This window comes from Gouania willdenowi, chromosome 5 (assembly GCF_900634775.1).
Source record: "Gouania willdenowi chromosome 5, fGouWil2.1, whole genome shotgun sequence".
In the NCBI taxonomy this organism is placed as follows: domain Eukaryota; kingdom Metazoa; phylum Chordata; class Actinopteri; order Blenniiformes; family Gobiesocidae; genus Gouania; species Gouania willdenowi.
This window is the reverse complement of record NC_041048.1, coordinates 28,538,774-28,559,769: the sequence shown is the minus strand read 5'-3', so window position 1 is coordinate 28,559,769 and position 20,996 is coordinate 28,538,774. Positions and strand designations below refer to the sequence as shown.

General features: G+C 38.9%; 1 protein-coding gene across 1 annotated transcript; it reads left to right on the top strand.

The window, feature by feature from the left end:
• The first annotated feature begins 1,335 nt into the window (after nt 1-1,335).
• ccdc3b (coiled-coil domain containing 3b) lies at nt 1,336-18,313 on the top strand. The gene is made up of 3 exons (XM_028448193.1): nt 1,336-1,967; nt 8,758-8,932; nt 17,313-18,313. The coding sequence occupies exons 1-3, from the start codon at nt 1,609-1,611 to the stop codon at nt 17,589-17,591; spliced, it is 813 nt and encodes a 270-aa protein (XP_028303994.1). The 5' UTR covers nt 1,336-1,608; the 3' UTR covers nt 17,592-18,313.
• Nucleotides 18,314-20,996: the final 2,683 nt, after the last annotated feature.

Below are 20,996 nucleotides of genomic sequence, written 5' to 3'. Positions count from 1 at the left end.
AAGTTCCTACTTTCAAGTAGAGAGGTCTGCAGTTCCTGCTGCTGCTGCTGTTGTTGGTGTGGTGGTGGTGGTCCAAAAAACTTCAACAAAGCACTTTGAGGAAGAAAAAAGAAAAGAGCACAATATATTTGGTTGGCTTATACATAAAGCAAAGATGCTGCACAAACACTCAACATTTGAGATATGTATGGAATAATTAATGAATATTAATTTTCAGAAACAACTTTAATGCATCATGTTAACATTTTATTCAATGTAACATTATCTTAGCCACACAGGAGGATTGATGCTGGTATCAGTTTTAGCATTTGACAAGAAATACTTTATTCTGCAAGAAATTATCATTGGCAGCAAAGGACTAACTTATTGTGTGGCTATGAATGTATGTACATTGGCAACCAGACTTGTCACATACTGTGTAAGCAAAGCTGGACTACTTCTTAACATTAAGCTGTTAAAATTGGTGTAAAGGAAGAATAAATACAGTATGAGCTCTAAGTTTGTCATAACACAGAAGGTTGTTCTTAACCACACTGTCAAAATTGAATGATTAATATATACATATAAACACACTTTATGAATGTTCATATTGTTTAGAAGAAAATGGCTGAATTATCTTTACACAGACCTAAATATGCAGTGCTTGGGACTAACTGGGACAAACCTTTTTCTAATGTAACACACATAGCTTACACATTCTCACTCATCACTATCACGTTTTTTCTTTTCATCCTCTTCTTGATTTTTATTTTCTTGCTCTTTTCATGTACACTGAGGGATATGTCCGCTTCATTTTAACGGTGTGTTTAATAACAACAGCACGTTGATGCATCGACCGGTAGTAGTGAGGCCCCATTAGGGAGGTTCCCGACTTAACGCTGTTATGTGTCCGTGTTGCCTACCCTGTTGCAACGCCTCTGCCACCGACCCATATAAAAAGACCCAAAATGGTGATCAAAATGGTCATATAGATAATATAAACAATAACATTGATATCACACCGTAGTGATCTTACAAATGAACTAGAGCTGTTCATAAATTTATTTTTATATCGAGGTCAGAAAAAACACAGAGGGAAAACGTGTCTCTAAAACAATAAAACAATCGTGGAAAGGAGCATTTGGCGTTTTCTAGTTTTTACAAAACAAAGGCTGAAAAATGTGGACTTTATCGTCATATTCAGGGGAGTTTCTGAAGATCGTTAGAGGGCGCCAAAGGTCTTTCCTGGACGTTCTTTGTTTGCCCTAAAGTCGAGTTGTTTTTTGAAAAAATCTTAGTTTCAAAGCAAGTTTACAAAAGTTAAAATTAAACGTGTATTTCAAATGTTGAGGAAGTTTCAACTGAATGATTACTCCTGTTGCAGTAGTGGTGAAAGTCCTCCAGACCTCGCCCCTCCTGCTCTCATCCTTTCTGCTGCTGCTGGAGATGCTGGAGAGAGGATTGATCACTGACTGGACTCTGCTCTACTTTAATGGACTACTGTTTCTTATTATTCTTTAGTTGTTGGTAGATTGAAAACACAAGTAGATTGTGCACTGGATTACGCATGCAAATGCCTTAGATCCATGCAGTTAAATTATTTGGTGGCTTCTTCATTCCTCCCGTATCATGTGGATCGTGCTGGCGTTGGTGCTGGGGTCCGTAGGTCCTGATGGGACCAGTGGCTGTCAGCTGCCCCACGACTGGAGACCACAGACTGAAGCGTGCCGTGCCGAGCTAGCGGAGATCATCGTGTTTGCCAAAGTGCTGGCTCTGCACAAAGAGTCATACAGCGTGTATAACTACCTGCCCTGGCAGCACGACACTGACCTACTCTTCTCTGCAGAGATCGAGCTGCTGTGCGACCAAGCGTGGGGAAGCATGCTGGAGGTCCCCGCTGGATCCCGCTTTAATGTCAGCGGCCTCGGTTATTTCCCCTGCTTTTCCTACAGTGTCATCCAAAACAACAATTACTACTTTTTTCTAAGGTAAGCAACTCCAACACACGTCATCAGTAGATAGGCTTTTTCTTTCCTATTTCATATGATGTCAAGAAGCAGTTTCTTTCTATATCTGAGCAAGAGTGAGACAGGTTGGGAAGGTGAAGAATACATGGATAAACAATCAAAGACAATATAATATAGAAGGTGCAGAGTAGAGTACAGACAGGGTGGAGTGAATGGAGGGGAACCAGCTGATGTGCAACAGAGATGGTAGAAAGGGAGCTACGGTATAAAGCTGGGCAATATCGAGATTCAAGAAAATATTATCTCGTCTTAATACATTTTTAGGAAGGTGAATTATACAGTTTTACGAATGCTTTATGCTGTTTTGGAATATCTTTTTTTTAATTGTACTAATGTTGAAAGATTTTGTTTTTAGGGTGGTTTTTAACAGCTGTCCAGGGACAACAGATGAAAAATAGCCCATTAGGCTAACTCTGGTACATTTACTGTAATGTTGATGAATGATGTTTATTTTGTCAAATAAACAAAAAATTAAGAAAGACAATACATTTTCATTTTATAGCTTGTTTTGTATTAAAGTACTTGAGTCGTTACTGTCGCTACTTCTCAGAACAGCATGGAGAACACAGTTAAATGGATTTCTGAGTGCGTCTTAATGCAAGCCTTCCCCAAAACAAGCCACACTACAGAACTCACTCACACATACTGTCCATTAAAGGAGAAAAGGCCAAGAGTGGCACATATTGTGCAGCTCTTTGTTAATAAATGTGCATGTGTGGCATTTTTCATCAGCAAATTAACCCTGAATTGTGTTTTTGGTAAGATTGTATTGATTTAACTAAATATTGATATTTATAATGTATATCGCCATTTTGAAAAAAAAAGAAACGAGATGTGAGTTTTGGTCCATATCGCCCAGCTCTACTACGGTATATAAGTTGGTTGTGAGTAGAGCTTGACCGATTAATCAGTGCACTCGATTAATCAGGCCAATTTTAATTATCACTCATAATTCGACATTGATCAATAGTACAGCCAATTCATTAGTCAGGCTTTAATATATAACTGATGGATTAACTTTTTTTAAATTCTTTGGCTCTGTGCTTTCTGCATTACAAGCTGAAACCTTTGAATATTCAGTAATGATAACAAACTTGCAACATGGGAGAAGTGCACTAGTTTACAGTTACATTTACCCTTTTTTTTATCCAAGTTTGCAGTTTGAGCAACTTTTTTTCCGTTGTATTCCAGAAATAGTGTTTGCCCAAGTTTGTCTTTTCTTATTTATCAAGTGGCTTTACAGTCCTTATGTTCACAGTGTTACTAATTAAAGTTCCTTATCGTTAGTGTTTTTTTGTTTTGAATCATATTTGGCTATTATGAGAATTTGTGTTGCACTACAGTGTTTTATATCCTGTGTATATCATTGTTTTTATTTCATATATAGACTAATATATCAGATATCACCTTTTTAAAAACCCAGTATTGTCATCGGTATTGGCCCTAAAAAAATGTTTTTTTTTGGTCGGGCTCGAGTTGTGACAGCTGCTATAATATTTATTTAGGAGACTGTTACTCTGTCTAAGAGACAGGAGACCTCGCTGATGGTTTCAGACATCACAATGCAGAGGTTTGCTTTGGGAAGGACCTGAATGGACAGGATTAAAAATAAGAAAATTACATTAACAGCTCAGTTGGAACAGTTTGGAGATAAGGTCAGAACAGAAGGAGCATGTTATATTGGTTTTTATTATGGTTATATTGGATAGAGGTATTGGACAAAGAATATTGGAGATACTGTCTTCTACATTAGTCTGCACTTACTTAAGACAGTATCATTATTCATACAGGAAAGATGATATTTCCAAACTCTTTAAACCATGAAATTAAACCATGTTTAAATCATCTTCTAGAGTTGAAACTTTACTTCTATCTCCCCAGTTTTATTCCAACATGCCTTTTCCATTCAGACTCCAACTGTAATGGCGATAATTTCTCTGTATCTTAGAACAACTTCAAAGGCAAATATGTGGAAAATGCCTTAGTTTTTCTACATTGTGGCTGGCACAGCGGCCAATCTGCATGTCATACATCCAAACGGCTATATATACCAAGGATAAGATGCTCTGATGTGGATTGAATTTGGTTAAATTATCAATAATTGTATGCACAGAAACATGAAATGTGTGTGAATATAGAGCTGCGTGCAATAACTGAGGAAATCTCAAGTCTATTTATCTCACTAAGTTTACAAGTGTAGGAAAGGAAGTTCACACACTCTAATCAACGTAGACTGTCATCATAAGCTCTCTATCTCTTTAACATGATGGCAGCTTTTGGTTCAAATGTCAAGAGACTTTTTTGTATTTGCATTGAAAGCCACCTTCTGTGATTCTGGAGTGAGCTGCAGAAGCGCAGGCTTGGTTTGAGATCACATACGTAGCTAAGTTTGACCTTCCCACTTTGTTTGGCAACATTCCAAAACCATTGACCCAAAATGTATCAGCATGCCTAGCAGGCACACAAATCGACTGTGTTATTGTTCACCCATAATGAATGATTGACTAAATACATCACATGGTCACAGATGACATTCACCGTGTCTTTTTATGAACTGAGCTTTTCATTAAGAATTCCAAAATATATCTGACAGGTAGATTCTTCTATATCTGTGTTGGACAGAAACAACACCATTACTCAGGAAACATTTAGGGCATTCCAGCCACTATAATTGCAGAGCCAGACATTTCCTAACAGCTCTCCTTCAAAGGCTTTTCACTCATGGAGTTATCAGCACAACAGTTAATGGGACCCACCTTTTGCCCGGGCGAATCACAACAGTACATCTTTTGAGCATCAGCATCTTTTGAAGAAGGAAGAACTGTAGCTATTTCATCCCTCCCCTCCTAAAATAGTTACTTATTTGAAATAAGTCAACAACATATATAGAAGGTTTTTTCAGCATTACTCTGCTGTTCACCTAACTCTCACATGTTGACAGCGGAAATCTTCGAGCCTCTTGAGATAACTTTGCTGTTGTGATGCTGAAAATGTCCGGATGTTATCATGAAAATCAGACCGACAACCACAAAAGGAAACTTCCCAGAGCAAGCCACAGCCAAACTCGGTTTGAGAGCAGACCACAGATATTAAAGACGCAGTAATCCAACCCAGTGGTCTTTGTCTGTGTTTACTAAAACATAATGAAAGGGGACCCCCTGAAAGTGTTTATGTTTTATTGGGGAAAATACATTAGAACATAAAGGACAGCAGCTTAGACAAAACAAGGCACATTTTATATAGGTGCATTTTTAAAAGCACTTTTATTTGATTACTATTTTAGTCACTTCTCTAAGATTTGCAGTTTTGTTTGAAATTGATATGCGTTAAGTATCAAACCTGTTCAAATTCTAAAGCAGAGGTCACCAAACTTTCTGAAACTGCTAGCTACTTCAAAGCTAGTCAATAGCCCAAAGTGCTACCAGTTCAAAAAGCACTTGTGAAATACCAAATTTTCACGTTTTCACTTTGACACCATGCAACACGTTATTTCTTCTAATTTATGCTCTGCTGGCGGCGTTGGTGTGGGGTTGCAGTCCCTGGCTGGGGGGGCTTGGTTTCACCTGCCTATCGGTCTGTGGCTGCTGGGGTGGCCCTGCTTGGGCGGTTGGTGGCGTCCTCTCTCGTCGGGGGGGCTATGTCATGGTGTCGTGCCGGCCTGTGCTGGCCCTGGTGTGGGCACCGGCCGAGCAGGAGAGCCACCTGCTTTGGTGGGGCGGGCCGCTCTGGGCCGGTGGGCGGCGGGGGTCGCCTCCTGCACTGCTGGGGGATGTGGCTGGTGCCTGGCTCCGCTTGGGGAGGGGGGGTACCGCCGTGCTCCGTATGGCCGGCATGGTTCGGGGGGGTGCCGCTGGGGGTCTCCGGTTGTGCTGCTCGGCACGTCCCTGGGGCCCGCAGTGCCGCGTGCCCGTCTGCGCCATCTACCCTCTCCGATGGTCCACCATGCGGGCTCATACCAGACAGGCCTCCTACATGGACACTTCTGCATGTATCTGTGTGGGTTTGAAGCCTTGCAAGTAAATCAGATTGTAGTTGGAGCTCATTGGTGACGAGAAGTCACCTCACATGATCCACATGGGCTACCTGGTGCCTGTGGACACCATGTTGGTGACAAAGTGACAAAAAATGTGTTCTCATCAGACATGTCATAAATAATATCTCTACATCTACTGCTGCATATTATTCAGCAGCTTCAAGAGTTTAAATGTTAGCCTCGGCCTGTTTGCACATTCATCAACTCTAACCTTGATAGATAATGAGCTGCTTTTACAAACATCAATTGTGTTAGAAGGCAGTTTCAAAAGTTCTTTGATAACTTTTTGGCCTTCCATGTTGGCACAGTGAAAGCATTTGTATAGCCTTTGGTGTCAGCTGACTCTGTGCTGCAAGTTTTCCAAGCTCTTCCACAATTAATCTTTGAGCTACAGTGATTGATTATCAGAGAGATTAATCAAAATTCCTGTGAGGGTCGACCTAATATGGTATTAAGCAGCACAGCACAATGCAATTAGTTTCAAACGGTTTGATTAAATGCGTTTGCATCAGAGACTATTTTAGGGACAGAAAGACACGCTATTGTGTCAGTCCCAGATATCTTCTAGGATGTCAAAAAAGAGTCCATTTCCTGCCGAACACCTCTAGACTAAAATAGTCTCTACAATCAATCATCAGCTCTTAGGACAAGACAAATCAGAGGCCAGAGAAAAAGTCTGAACAAAAATGCACAAGAGGGAGTCCCTGGGGACATTAACAGAGACGGGCTGCCTCAGCCATGTGTGAGCTGTTAAAACTTTAGCCTCTATTTTACTACCTCCATTCTCTCCCTTTAAACCAATATGATTAAGAAAACCTCACTTAAGATGCCTTGGATAATAAGACTGGAGGTCTTGCACATTTAAATGGATTATAAGATTATATGTTTTTTTGTTACTGTGAACACTTTCTAATATAAAACTTAGAAACATTTTACATATCATATATAGCCTTTTGTGTTGTTGGCTCTAGACTGCCGCAGCTAACATGTTGTTGAAATGAAGCTGTGGATGAAAAATGTCCTGCGTCTGTTTTTTTGTCAAAGTCATCTGGTTCAGTTTAAACCTGTTTACGAGTTCTTCTTGTCACCAACATTACATTAATGAGGAGCTATTTCTCTGTGATCTGGTTTCATTATTGTTTTCCTAAAAGCTTGTGTTGTATCAATGGGGCAGAAATGGATTGTCCGTTCATGTGTTTAAAAAGTCAGTTATTAACTGGATTGTTGAAAAAAACATTGTGCAGTTGGGTGGAGTCAATGTAGTTGATTCTCAGATCAAGTAGCAGATAATGGAGCAAGGATACTTTCAGACAGCAGATCTTACTAATTCCGATTTTGTGTGTGTGTGTGTGTGTGTGTGTGTGTGTGTGTGTGTGTGTGTGTGTTTTTGTTCGTTCACAGTTCACATTAAATGCAACTTCTATCAGTTTAGAGTATGAACTGAATGTGACTCTGAGGTGCAAAAGAGGTCCTGATTTAATACATTTACATAAGTAAATATGGAGGCATCTCATCTCAGCGTGTATGGAACTGATAAAGTTTCTGTTTAACCAAAGTCAGCACCATAACAATAAACAAATCTCAAGAAGAAGGTTTTTTTTCCCAACATTTGAATTATTGTAAATTTCGAATAAAAGCGACTGGATCATTAAGATAGCAGTCGCATTGTATAATACAAGATATGTATCGGAGTTTGGACCACATATGAAAGTGGCCTGGGTCAGATTGTTGTTCAAACTGTCTTTAACAGATCGAATACACGTCGCTTATGTGGGGAAAAAAAATCTTATTTGGACTGCATTTGCCTGCAGTCTGAACGTCGCCAAAGTAAAAATCGTAAGAACTCCGTAACCAACTTCAAAACAGTGTTAATTTGTTGACAAAAAAATGTTTGCATAGTTTTTGTCAATTATACTTTTTCACCTAACTAAAAGGGAACAAAGACAAAGGCTGGAGGACTAAAACTATAACTAGACTCAAATAAAAATGAATGAGAACCATTTTTATTCTGTAAAATGTTAAGACATACATGTTAAAGAATGTGAGTAAAAGCAACTATAGTCTTTATAGATTAAAGGTGCTAAAAAAACCTCAAAACCCATAAACAAAGTTATTTGGAATGTCCTGGCTCTGTGTTTCAAGAATTATGTGCAAATAGTTCCCTTCAAGGTTTCCCTGGTTACTCTTAAAATATCTTACCCTTTGACATCCCTTTTTGAAAGTAAACATCATCCTTCTCATGCTTTTTTATTGCTACCCACACATTTACAACACAGAAAGAAAAGACACCATCTACGATAGGGACAGCCAAACTTTTGATGTTGCTCATGGGATACAAGATGAAGTCCAGATGTATGGAAACTCTTTGCATGGGGACGTCCCAAAGATATGAAGCATGCCCAGTAAATCCCTTTGGCTGTATTTTTGCTGTTTTGAATCATCGATTGCAGAGAAATGGAGCAAAATCTGGTGACAATTCTGAGTACAGTAGATGCTTGAACTTTTATATATGACTTTATTCTGTCTACTATATATTCCGGATTTTCTTAACCAAATCACAAGTGATCCCTCAAGCATGACTTCGGTTAAGGATTTGCATTTGAACTTTGACCTGATGATAATTATTTATTGTACAGATTATCCAAACTTTTGTGTTTTTTTTGTTATTTTTTGGCACGATTCTGCCCAAAGATCAATAAATACCCTTTTTTCTTATAGGATGGATGAAAATTACAACCTCATCCCTCATGGAGTGAACTTCCAGGACCCCATTTTTTCCGACACTGCAGATAATCATCGCATGTTTGCGAGCCTCTTCCAATTTTCCAATTGCACACCTGGAACTCAAGTTCACACCTTTTCTCCAGAGTGGGAGGCTCAGGAGGACAGCCAGGTACGTATGAACCCAGTAGCATCACTGCTAACTTCATGTCGTGTTGGAGCTCTTTGAAGCCGCTCAGTTAGAAAGACTGGTATGAAGCAGCTGTTTCACATTCAGGATGACCCATCATTGACTTTGTAAAAAGAAAAAAAGGCATAGAAGCCATATAGACAATTGCGCACAAAAAACATGCAGACTTTTTTTTTCATTTGATAACAAGAAAGAAAAAAGAGCTTAGCTAGAGCACTCTCGGAAGCAGCCCTGCCACATCTCTCTATAAAAGCAAGGACCATCTGTATATGTGCGTGTGTGTGGAGTGAGTTTTGTCCACGACGCGGTGCCTGTTTGAGCTGAAACTTTTTTAACAGCTTGCACATCGGCCGAGTGTGTTTCAAATGTTTATTTTTATTTTATTTCGAAATCACTGCGGTATTAATGCAGGTTACACCGGACGGAGGGTTAGACCGGAGAGGAGGGAGGGGCGTCTGAGCCGCACTGACACTGATATACCAGCAAAACTCTCAAGTCTCATGCATTGGACGTGACACACATGCATTTCAACCTGATGTGAGTCACAGAGCGGGTCTTGTGGCTGACGCGCATGCGTGTGTGAGAGTGAGCCCACAGAGAAGAGATGGAGAGAGTCCGACACGGCAACCCGGACAGGTAGCGAGTCTCTCTCACACACACACACATGCACGCACGCACACACACACACACACACAAAAGATAAGCACCCCTGCACTAAGAAATGTTCAATGCTCAAGTTTATGTGTCTTTTATCATGCGCATGTCCCATAGAATTAAACCAGGGAAATCGTACACGCTATTTTACTTTGCACTAGCAAATATACCTTTTATAATACTACAGAGTATGTACACCACTTTGTTCATCCAACCTTCAAACACATACTCATTTGGCCATAATTGACAACTCTACTTAAGCTCCCCCATGAATACATACTGTACTTCCGACGGGCACTGTACTAGTTATTTAAAAATTAACAAAATCTTGTTTTAAAAAGGAGAAATATATGGATATACTGTAAAAGTTATCTTTTTGCGTGAGGATTATGGAGCTTACTCTTTCCTAAGAAAGCACTCATTTCCTCTGGGTTACTCTGGATATTTCCCACAGGCCACAAAACATATCAGTATAATCTCTTTATCAGAGATTGTCCAATCTGAGTGTTTGCTTTGTGATGGATTGGCATCTTCTCCTGGGTCATCCCCGCCTTGTTTCCTGAGTCAGGTGGTGAGAGATTTTAGCACAGGATATGCAGGTATAGAAGCTGAATAGTGAATGTCTGCATGCAGTCACGCGCCATATCACCTCCTAGAGTAAGATTTAGCTTATAGCCCTTTCTTTTAAAGGAGTTGTTTACAGTCCAGTAGCTGGAAATGTAAAAGATCTGTAATGCATGAGGAAGTAGAAGCACATGCTTTGGTGTCTGGCTTTAGAAAGCAGTCAAAATATACACCGTATCACAAAAACATGGAAAATTAACGCAGTGTATTTGTCATAACTCACAGTTCCACCTCTGGCTTTTCAGACTCTAGGTTTGATTTGTATCAATAAACCTAATATTTACCTCACACACCAAGTGTCAGTGTGTTATTAGCCAAAGATCATTTACATCCAAACTTCAGCATCTGGAGCTCCTCGACTTCACAGAAATTTCTGCAGTAAATCTCAGAGTCCATGTGTCAGCACACAAATGGTTCCAGCCACTCACCACTCCTTTATCTCCCATAATTAATTTAAACCTCTGGCATAATCCTCCTGATTTAGGTCAGTCCTCTACCTTCTGTTTCCAATTATTTGCTGAGTGCCTTGAAAGCTAAAGTCTGTTGTTAGTAAAGAGAAAGAAAACAAAGTCTTACGTTTTCATTACCAACAAACAGTCAGGCTGTGATTGTAATTACAAAACAACAATTGATAACAACTAGATATTAGTGCTGCTTTGTGATACCAGTGCTGTAATTAGATTTGGTGGTTTAAAAGTAACAAAGCTTGTGTTTTTATTGATACTAGGCAAGCATTTTCGTATTTATCTACTGACTTAAATCACATGAAGCTGGATCATGAGGTACTAAGTTATCACATCATTAAGTTTCAACCAAAGGAAACCAAAAGCTGTGAGTTCACTTTTGTCTTACATTCCTAATAATAATAATAATAAAAACACTAATGTTGAAAGCTGGGATGTGTCACAAACAGGCAACCTTAATTTTATTTTAACAAATGGTGCTTTTTGCTTCTCACTAAATGTTACTTTTGCTACTAATGGTGAAGGATGTGTTTAACATGACTTACTGATAAATACATCACAACTGCATTAAAAGCTGGGAACTAAGGATGGGTTGCGCAGAGGCTTTTATGGGCCATCAAAATTGTCAAAGTTTTTGTGTTAGTTAAATCCCGCTTTGCTAACTGAGACAATCTGGTGGGTTTCTAAGCACATTTATGGGATTGATCTTGATATTTAGGACAAGCAACTCTACTTTGAGAAATTGAAAAAGACTTAATAAAAACATCATTGATCTTCTAAAAAAGAATAATAATTACCATCTTTAAACACTTTCTATACACACATTCTGTACTTGGTTTTTGTGGTGCCTCAGTCCCTCCTTGCGGACTCCAGAAGAGTAGGAGCACAGTCTGGACTACATTCCAGACTATCACAGGGCTATAGGAGAAAAGAAAACACAAATTCCCTGCTAGAAATATTTGATATTCATATTTTAGACAAGTGGGGGAAACCTCAAGTAAACTTATAAAAAGACTAAGGTATTGAGCCACAACCCTTGCACTGTGATGTATCAAAACTGACCAAAAAGTCCAATGTGAATATTTTTTTATTTTTTTATTTATTCAGTTTATTTCCGACATGGGTACATTCACTTTTTTTTTTCTTTTTGTACATGCCGAAAAAGGAGACGAGAGAAGCAGTTTGCTTGTCTAAGTCCCGTCCCCTGTTTTGAACACAGAAAATTTACATCAAAGCTTGGCTCTCTGGTCAAACATTTTTAGGTTGTTCGAGCGAAAACACGTCTGCTCTCTCCGAAGACCAGAAGACAATATGTTCATATACACTAATGTCTATCTGAAAGTAATCCCTCACTTCAGTTACTGATTTTGTATGGATACTCCTCTGCTACTTCTTGCTATCAAAATGGATATATGCAAATTTACCCTTTCCTCAAGTGATAAAAAACCTATATATCGTTATAATTCCCTTTACTAAAAAATTGCAAACTTGATGATCTCAAAAAGTTTTGGAGAAGCTAGGGAATTGGTTTTGGAACAATGAGGGAGTTCGCAGCTCCCAAAACTGTTTGAGAAATCCTGTTTTAAGAATCCTGTGTGATTATTAGTGGAGGTGGAGACGACACAGCAATTAGGTGTTTAGGCTGAGTGTCCTTATTTTTTGAGAATCCAAACAAAAAAGCATAGCAGGAGTGAACAAAACAAACAAAAACTCACACGATAGTAAATACCAAGTATTGTGTAACAAAAATGAGGAAACCAAAGCTTGGGAGTACAATGGGACACTTATACTCTGTCGATCCCTCTATCCCTGTCAACCTGAGCAGCCCATCACAGCACAGAGACCGCCTTAGTAAAAGTAACCAATGATCTCCACTTAGCCTCAGACAGAAGGTTAGTCTCAGTTCTGGTGCTCTTAGATCCCAGTACAGCCTTCGATACAGTGGATCATCATTTATTGCTGCAGAGACTGGAAAGTGTTTTTGGGATTAAAGAAACAGTGCTGGGTTGGTTTAAATCCTACCTATCAGAAAGAACTCTCTTTGTTCATGTTAATAATCTTTCCTCAGCACACACCAGAGTTAATCATGGAGTTCCACAAGGTTCAGTTCTGGGACCAATACTCTTTACATTATATATGCTTTCACTGGGTAACGTTATCAGAGAACATAATATAAATTTCCTTTGCTATGCAGATGATACACAGCTTTATTTGTCAATGAAATCAGATGAAACTAATCAGTTATTAAAACTCCAAGCTTGTCTTAAAGACATCACATCATGGATGAGCTGTAATTTTCTCCTTCTAAACCAGGATCAATCAATCAATCAATCTTTTATTTGTATAGCGCCAAATCATAACCAATGGTATCTCAAGACACTTTACAGTAGAGCAGTCTTAAGGATGGACTCTTCATTTTATGGATACACACATATGCATATATACGTATATACACATACATATGTATCCCACACCCAACATGAATTCATGATGGCGGCAAGGAAAACCTTCTGTTAAGCAGCAGGAACCTTGTGTGGATCCCATTCCTATGATGAACAGCCATCCACGTTATGCTGTGTTGGGTGTGTGCGAAAACCGAAGGGATTTTATTTGGTCCAAAGCACCTCAGAGAGAAATTATCAAAGGAAATAGTGTTTCTGGATGGCATTACTCTGTCACCCAGCAACACAGCAAAAAACTTAGACATAATCTTTGATCCTTTCATTCTCATATTAAGCAAATCTCAAGGACAGCCTTCTTCGATCTCCGTAATATCTCTAAAATCAGGAATATCTTGGCTCAGAGTGATGCTGAAAAACAAATGCATGCATTTGTTAGATCTCGACTAGATTATTGTAACTCCCTACTTTCAGGATGTCCCAATAACTTACTAAAAAGTCTCCAGTTAATTCAGAATGCTGTAGCCAGAATACTAACTGGAACAAACAGGAGATAGTATTGGCTTCCCTTCATTGGCTTTCTGTAAAATCTAGAATAGCGTTTAAAATCCTCCTGTTAGCATACAAAGCTCTGCATGATCAAGCTCCTGTGTATCTTAGAGACCTGGTAGTCCCCTATCGTCCGGGCTGAACTCTCCGCTGTCAGTTTGCTGGCCTTCTGGAAGTTCCTAACGTGTCCAGAAGTAGAACAGGAGGCAGAGCATTCAGCTACCAAGGCCAAGGCAGGCTGACTTGATAATAATGTATCGTGGTTTTCTGCAGTCAGTACCTTCTCCTCGCCCTTCTCTCTCTGTTCTGTTTCAGGTGTTGTGAAGCTGATGATGGCAGTTCCTGATCTGTGGTTCACGGCTAAACTAGTCTGGGACACTCTGATGTTCTATCTCTCAATCGTATTCTATTTGGGGCGACCTTGGCTTAGGTGGTAGAGGGTCGTCTTCTAATCGAGAGGTCGGGGGTTCGATCCCAGTACCTGACTATGTGTCGAAGTGTCCTTGGGCAAGACACTGAACCCTAAGTTGCTCCCAGTGGTCGACTAGTGCCTTGCATGGCAGTCCTGTCCCATTGGTGTGTGAATGTGAGAGTGATTGGGTGAATGAGCTGATATGTAAAGCGCTTTCAGACTGCTTCAGTGTGGTTATAAGGCGCTATATAAATCTAAACCATTTACCATTTACCATTTGTCCTTCTGTCCACTAACCCCAACCAGTCGAGGCAGATGGCTGCCACCTCTGAACCTGGTTCCTGTTAAAAGGGAGTTGTTTCTTTCCACTGTCACTAAATGCTTGTTCATGTGGATCTTATTGGGTTTTTCTTGCTTATTATGAATTTTATATTTTGATAAGCGCATTGAGATGACTTTGTTGTAATTTGCGCTATACAAATAAAGTTGAATTGAACTGAATTGAATTGAATTATACACATGCATGATCTGACAGGCACATGATGACATAAAAGAAAGCAGAGAAAGGCAATCAAGAGAGTGAAAAAATGTCAAAGAAATTACAAAAATCAAATGACTAAGAACTAAAACACAACGAATATCCAAATATAAAATCAATTGGGTTTAAATACTCGATTGAAAGCAAACTCAAATCCTACAAGAATCCCTGACATAACAAAGCTCCACCAGAACAATACACTTACAATCAAATAACAAGAACCAACCTCAAGCAAAACCTACTGAATTACCAAAACACTAAAACAAACTAAACACTCTCAAGAAAGACTTTGGGTAAAAACTGCTCGTCAAGAAACGAAAATGAACAGATAATCACTGTGTAACATCTGTGTTTCATTGAGACAAGATACAAATTCAAGATCCTATCTGAATGAGGTTCTTACAACAAAAACATGGTTTGACTCGATACTGATTTTTTCCTCAGCCTGTTGCTAATCAAGATAAGGAAAGAGATCAAAACAAACATGACATAGGTAAAAGTACGTAATATGGTGATGTAATTGGGGCTGAAGTATAACTGAGCCTCTTTTTTTTTTCTTCTCACTAGAAATACACAGATATTTGTTGTATATACTGAGATCCCACTGGGCCACAGGCACAGAAACGTGGGGAAAACCCACTGCTAATATTACACTCAGTAATGAACTCACCACTGAAGTAGGCCGGCAGCCACCAACATGTTTTTAACATTTCCTCCAAACCTTTCACGGTTGTTATTTAATGGCACAAGATTTATATCAGAGTTTCATGCTAGGCTATGTGGAAGCGTCCCGACCTGTAGAGGAAATCCACCCTCAGGCAGACAAGCATGTAGTTGGAAGCATCTGGAGCTCATTGACTTTGGACCTGTCACCAACACAGTTTACTGGCGAGTGGGATTTCACCTTGCAGCAGTGTCTTAATCAAAAAAAAGGAGATTGAATTGTAAATTCCATCAGCCCACCTCACACTAATATTAGCTTTTTAAGCTTGTGTAATGAGGTGGTTACATAAAGAATGAGACATTCTGTAAGACATTTAACAGATGGCCTCAGTCCTAAACTGAGTTAGTGAATGTTTCTACCAAACCGTTTTTCTCATGGCTTCTTCATGCTGACTGTAATGAGCTAAGAGATTTGATAGCCTAAAGTTTCTCTCTGGCTAATATCTAAAGGAACTCCAGAACCAGAAACTGCAAGTCTAACATTAGTCATCATTTATCTGTCATAAATTACATTTAAAACTTTGGATCAAATTTTAGGATGATGTTCTGTTGACCAGTCTTTCTCAAACTTCGGTATGTGGACCCCTGGAGCTAATCAAGCCATAATTTAGGGGTCTGCAAAGTGATGAAGTATTTTTATTTTTTATTTTTTAATTTCATTTCACAAGCAACAAAAACAACAACAAAACAAACAAAAGAACAAAAACACCACCAACATCAACAAAAGAACAAAACAAGCAGGACAATACAAACTGTAACTGCTGCAAATAATGAGACATATTGCTGAAAAAAGAAAATGGAGACCAAAATGCTTGATGATAGAACAAAGGAACAAATACATGAGTGAAAATCAACCTGTACAAAAAGGATGTTACATGGGCGATGTGATGAAGTAGGAAATATTCAAAGGTTGTCTCATATGATAAACAAGAGGATGAGTAGCCGAATGCTACATCAGTCAAATAAACTCTCAAAGCCACAAACTCCCACATTCACACTGGACTGCATGAAAAATCCATCCATTCATCCATCCATTTTCAGACCAGACCTGTTTTTCAGTGTCGCAGGGGTCTGCCGGTGCCTATCTGCGTCTCACACTGGGCGCTAGGCGGGGGTACAGCCTGGACAGGGCACCAGTCCATCGTAGGGCAACACACAGAACAACCACCACACTCACATTCACTCCTAAGGGCAATTTAGAGACTCCAATCAACCCAACAGTCATGTTTTTGGATCGTACCCAGAGGAAATCCACACAGCACGGGGACAATATGCAGACGCCACACAAAAAGCACCGTGTCCACCCCAGGCCTTGAACCCTGGACCTTCTAGCTGTGATGCAGACGTGCTAACCACTAAGCCCATGAAAAATCCACTCACATAAATCTTAAAAAATAAAATAAAATACTTTCTTTAGTCATATTATTTGCTCAGGATAAGCTCGCTGTGCACATCATGCTAACTTTTTGCCCAAAATAATGAGGGATATTTAAATAGACAGTCTTTATCATATAATTGAAAATACAAATTGTGATTTGGAAATGTACAAATTATTGCTTTAGTTTACTTTTTGATATGTTACTTTTTGTTTTGCATAATTTCAGAAAGTTTAGAGTAGCGGTTTGAGGACTATGAGGGAGTGTCAACAAGATTTCTTCCCTATAAGGGTCTTTCGCTGCCAAATACCTGTATTTTTTATTTTTTTTATTGCTGCTATTAGTTAAACACTGATCCCCCATGTATCATTTCAGTGGGTTTAGGTAAAAAAGTTGGTAAACTCATTTATCCTCTGACACACACAAGCATAGGGAGAACATGGAAACTCCACACAGAAAGGACCCATAAGTCAACCCCAGGGTTTGATGGGCCTTCTTCTTGCTGTGAGGTAGACATGTTAACCATAGACACGCCCATGCTGCTCGCTCATGTTAGGACATATTTGTGTGAATATATCTTTGAACCAATTCCTAACAAACATCTTTTCCACCTCTTCCCACAGCTGTTGTGCTCTTCAGTGCAGAAGGCTCTGTTCGAGGAGGAGGAGAGGGTGAGGGCTCTGTCCCTTAAAGTTCGTTCCTTGGAGAAAGCCAACGATCACCTGCGGGAAAAGGTAAAGACCATGAAACGTCTACTACGTCAGGCCCAGAGGGAAACTACAAAGGAAAGGCAGACCCTCAGCCTCAAACAGCTGTATGAGCCAAAGATAGAAAGTCACCCTGGTCAGGACACCACCCAGGACCAAAAGAACTCTCCACTTAAGAAGAAACTGAAGAACTAGAGGATTTTGACCTCCTGCTGCTGTGTGTAACTCAGTATTTTCTCCTCATGGAGCTTGAGTGGCAGATACAAACAAACTGTGTTGAGTCAGGATAGAGCAGAACAGAGATCAGACCGTGAGTGTGCAAGAACATAACACCACAAACAAAATGTCTGTTTTTTAACATATTCACTGTTTCTCTGTTAGTAATTCAATTGTCTTAAATCCTAACTATTACTGCTCTTATCTCAGTCAGTGACAACATACACATTTCCAAACCTTTATCATATCAAATGGGAATGCTTTTTATTATAATAACGAACAATGCAATGGAAATTGGTGAGTCCCACTGTGGAAACATTTGAGGTATCGTTTCTGTGCTGGACACAGTACATAGTTAGAATATCATTCACCACTTAAATGTCTTACTTCTGCAATCCTTTACAGCACTATAATCTAATCAGTCAAATTATTATTTTTTTTATAATTCAGGTGTGTATGTTGTATGTAAGTGGTAATACATGGTACTTTGTCGGCACAAGCTAGAGTTCAGATAGAATCGTATTTCTTGTTTTGTATTTTTCTTTCTTTACCTAAGTTGTTTTTGTAATGTTGAAACAACCCGTGTGTTCACCACATGTTTATGTTGAATCCATGTGTTACGTATGTTAAAAAAAATTGTGCTGAGCACCCATCATGTGTGGACAGGGAGTCAAACAGGGTTGACTGTTTCTGTTAAATGTGGTCACGAAAGGATGGTTTTTCTTATTAGCTTTTTTGAATACATTCCATCTGCCTTGTTTTATCTGAAGTAATATTTTTGTAAAAGTTACTGTTAAAAAATAAAAAAGCTTTTTTGTTCTCCCACTCAATGAGTTTGTGTGAGTGCTTGTGCCTGTATATGTGTCTCCTTATACCCACTTCCATATAAGGTGAGCTATAGGAAGGAAAACTTGAAAACCAATGCGTTTAAAATACATTTTTAAGAAAGTTTCAGCGAATGGTTTGCCAAATGCCTCGGAATGGATTACTGCAGTAAAGCTATTAACGTGTGTCCTCTAACTCTGCCCGACATTTTTATAAACATTTAAAATATGAAGAAATATTAATCACATAAAGACATTGGATACCATCATTTTCCTCGATGAGCATATTCAGCCCTCAGTGTCAGTTTGGAAAATTTTGCTGCCAGAACACTTGCAAACCCTCAATTGCCAAATCACAGGCAGAACTAGAACCTTTTCAACTAATGTATTTACATGTATAAAAGTAAACCTTCTATCCACAAATTGTATCTTGTTCTGCTCCTCTATCACTGTTGTACACTTTTTTTTTTTTACAATTTGTCATCCAGATTTGTGTTGTTCTGCTGTTCATGATGTTAAAATTTACTTTCATTTAAGATTTTCTGTGGTAATTCAAACGTGATGGGAATTATGTGAATGAGCCTTATAAAGCCAGTGCATCAATATGATTTAAGGTAATGAGCCGCAGCACTGATAGTTTATAACAAATGTGTCTGGAAAAGTGTTTGGCCAGACAGCAGAACCAAGCAACTACTGAGCGTTAGCTGTGATAAAGTGAGGCAATTAAGTTGAGTGAGAGTTACACAACAGTTAGAATGTTTCCGCCTTTCGATGTGTAAAGCCAAGAATGATATACGAACTCTGGCATGCTGTGCAAGTTAAAGTGATTCGCTACAAATAAATCAAAGGTTTTCTAAGATCTGATTCATGTTTAAACACAACATAAAGATTAATTCATAATTATTGACCTTAAGTCGACCTCTAGATTTCATTTAGTTAAGTTACGATATACTTTCAGAAGGGCTGCCGATACAAAACCTACTTGGTAGGTAAAATGTCAATGGAACACAAGAGTACAGCCAAATCTCTTCCATATGTTCCTATCACTTCATAGATGGAGAGAAGCAAAGGAATAGAACAAAACTATACAAACATTTCAAGCATGTTTTATATCAGAAAATGTCTTGCACGTTGGTTTCAAAGAGATGCAAGATATAAAATGAACATTTACAAGCTTTCCTTTACACACATCATTTGGCAGCCTCATCAAAGAAGTGAGGTGTTGCAGAAAACTATGCCATCCTATTTCACTTTTCTTTAGCCCTTGCTTCTCCCCATTAAACCTTTGCATTGCACAGATTCGCCTGCAGCCAACTGTCAAAACGCTACGAACAAGAGCCTAAGATGATATACACGCACACGGCTTTCTCAACATAAACCACCATGTACAGCCAAGCTGCAAAACAGATGTCGGGCAATACGACTGCATGATGGTGGTCCTTCCAAAGAGCTCACTATCTGTTTGCTTATCTGGCTTTTATTTATGCTTTGAAATGCCTTTCAGTGGCACTGCTCTGGGTTCACTTCCACATCAATCATCCAACATTGATAGGCCAGTGCAAATGTTTTTTTCCCTGTTAAATCCTTTTTCCCTATTCATCTAGACTTTATGTTTAAACCTATTTAAACCATTGACTTACATAATAAATAAATCCACGAGAGAGGCTGTACATCATTCTGGAAAACTGGTACTGAATAAATATGTCTTTTCTGAGACGAATTTTGTGACAACTAAACAAGCAAAGAAAATGACGTCACTGTCATTGCTGTGCAGTGTGTATCCATTCATCCGCTCAAGTAGATCAGCGTTTCTCTAATGAGGGTACGTGTACCCGTACGCAAAGGCACTACAGGGGGTACTTGAGAGAAAGAGAGAATGCAAAAATAACAAATAAGGCATAAGATGACCGGGAATGATAAAAATTATAGAAATAAATCTATTCAGGGGCCACTAAATTTGTGTTTTTCAACCGGTTGGGACCCCATGAGGGGTCACCTGAAATTTCTGAAAAATTAACATAGATTTTTAAAATTTTGTAATTATTATTTTTTTCTTTTCTTTTTTAATTAAAACAACACAAAAACCGTATTCCGATACTTTCACTTTGTGAAATATAAATGTAGTTCAACTAAAATGCAGTAAAAAAATATCTCTGCTCAAACATGAGAAAAAAATCATTATTTGGGGTCGCCAGAAATTCTTTAAAATGTGTGTTACCACCCGTTCATTCCATAATTATGCTCTATAGTTGTTTTTAAATAGTTTTCTAAGCAAAATGTTATAGTGGGACAAAGGGGGTACTTGGATTCAGAAATAAGAGAAAGGGGGTACTTGAGCCAAAAAAGTTTGAAAATCACTGAAGTAGATCATTTGAATCAAACATTAGGAAAGGCATAAGTCTGGTTTTAGTTTTTTAACAGACATTGTAGAGATCACTTGTCCTGTCCCGCTGTAGAAGTTGCTCAGGATCTTGGTTAAGTCGCCAGACTTCATCAGTTGTCTTGGGAAGTACAGTCTGTGTATTTTCAGTGGAAACCTTTCCTTCTCAACTTCTTTCAC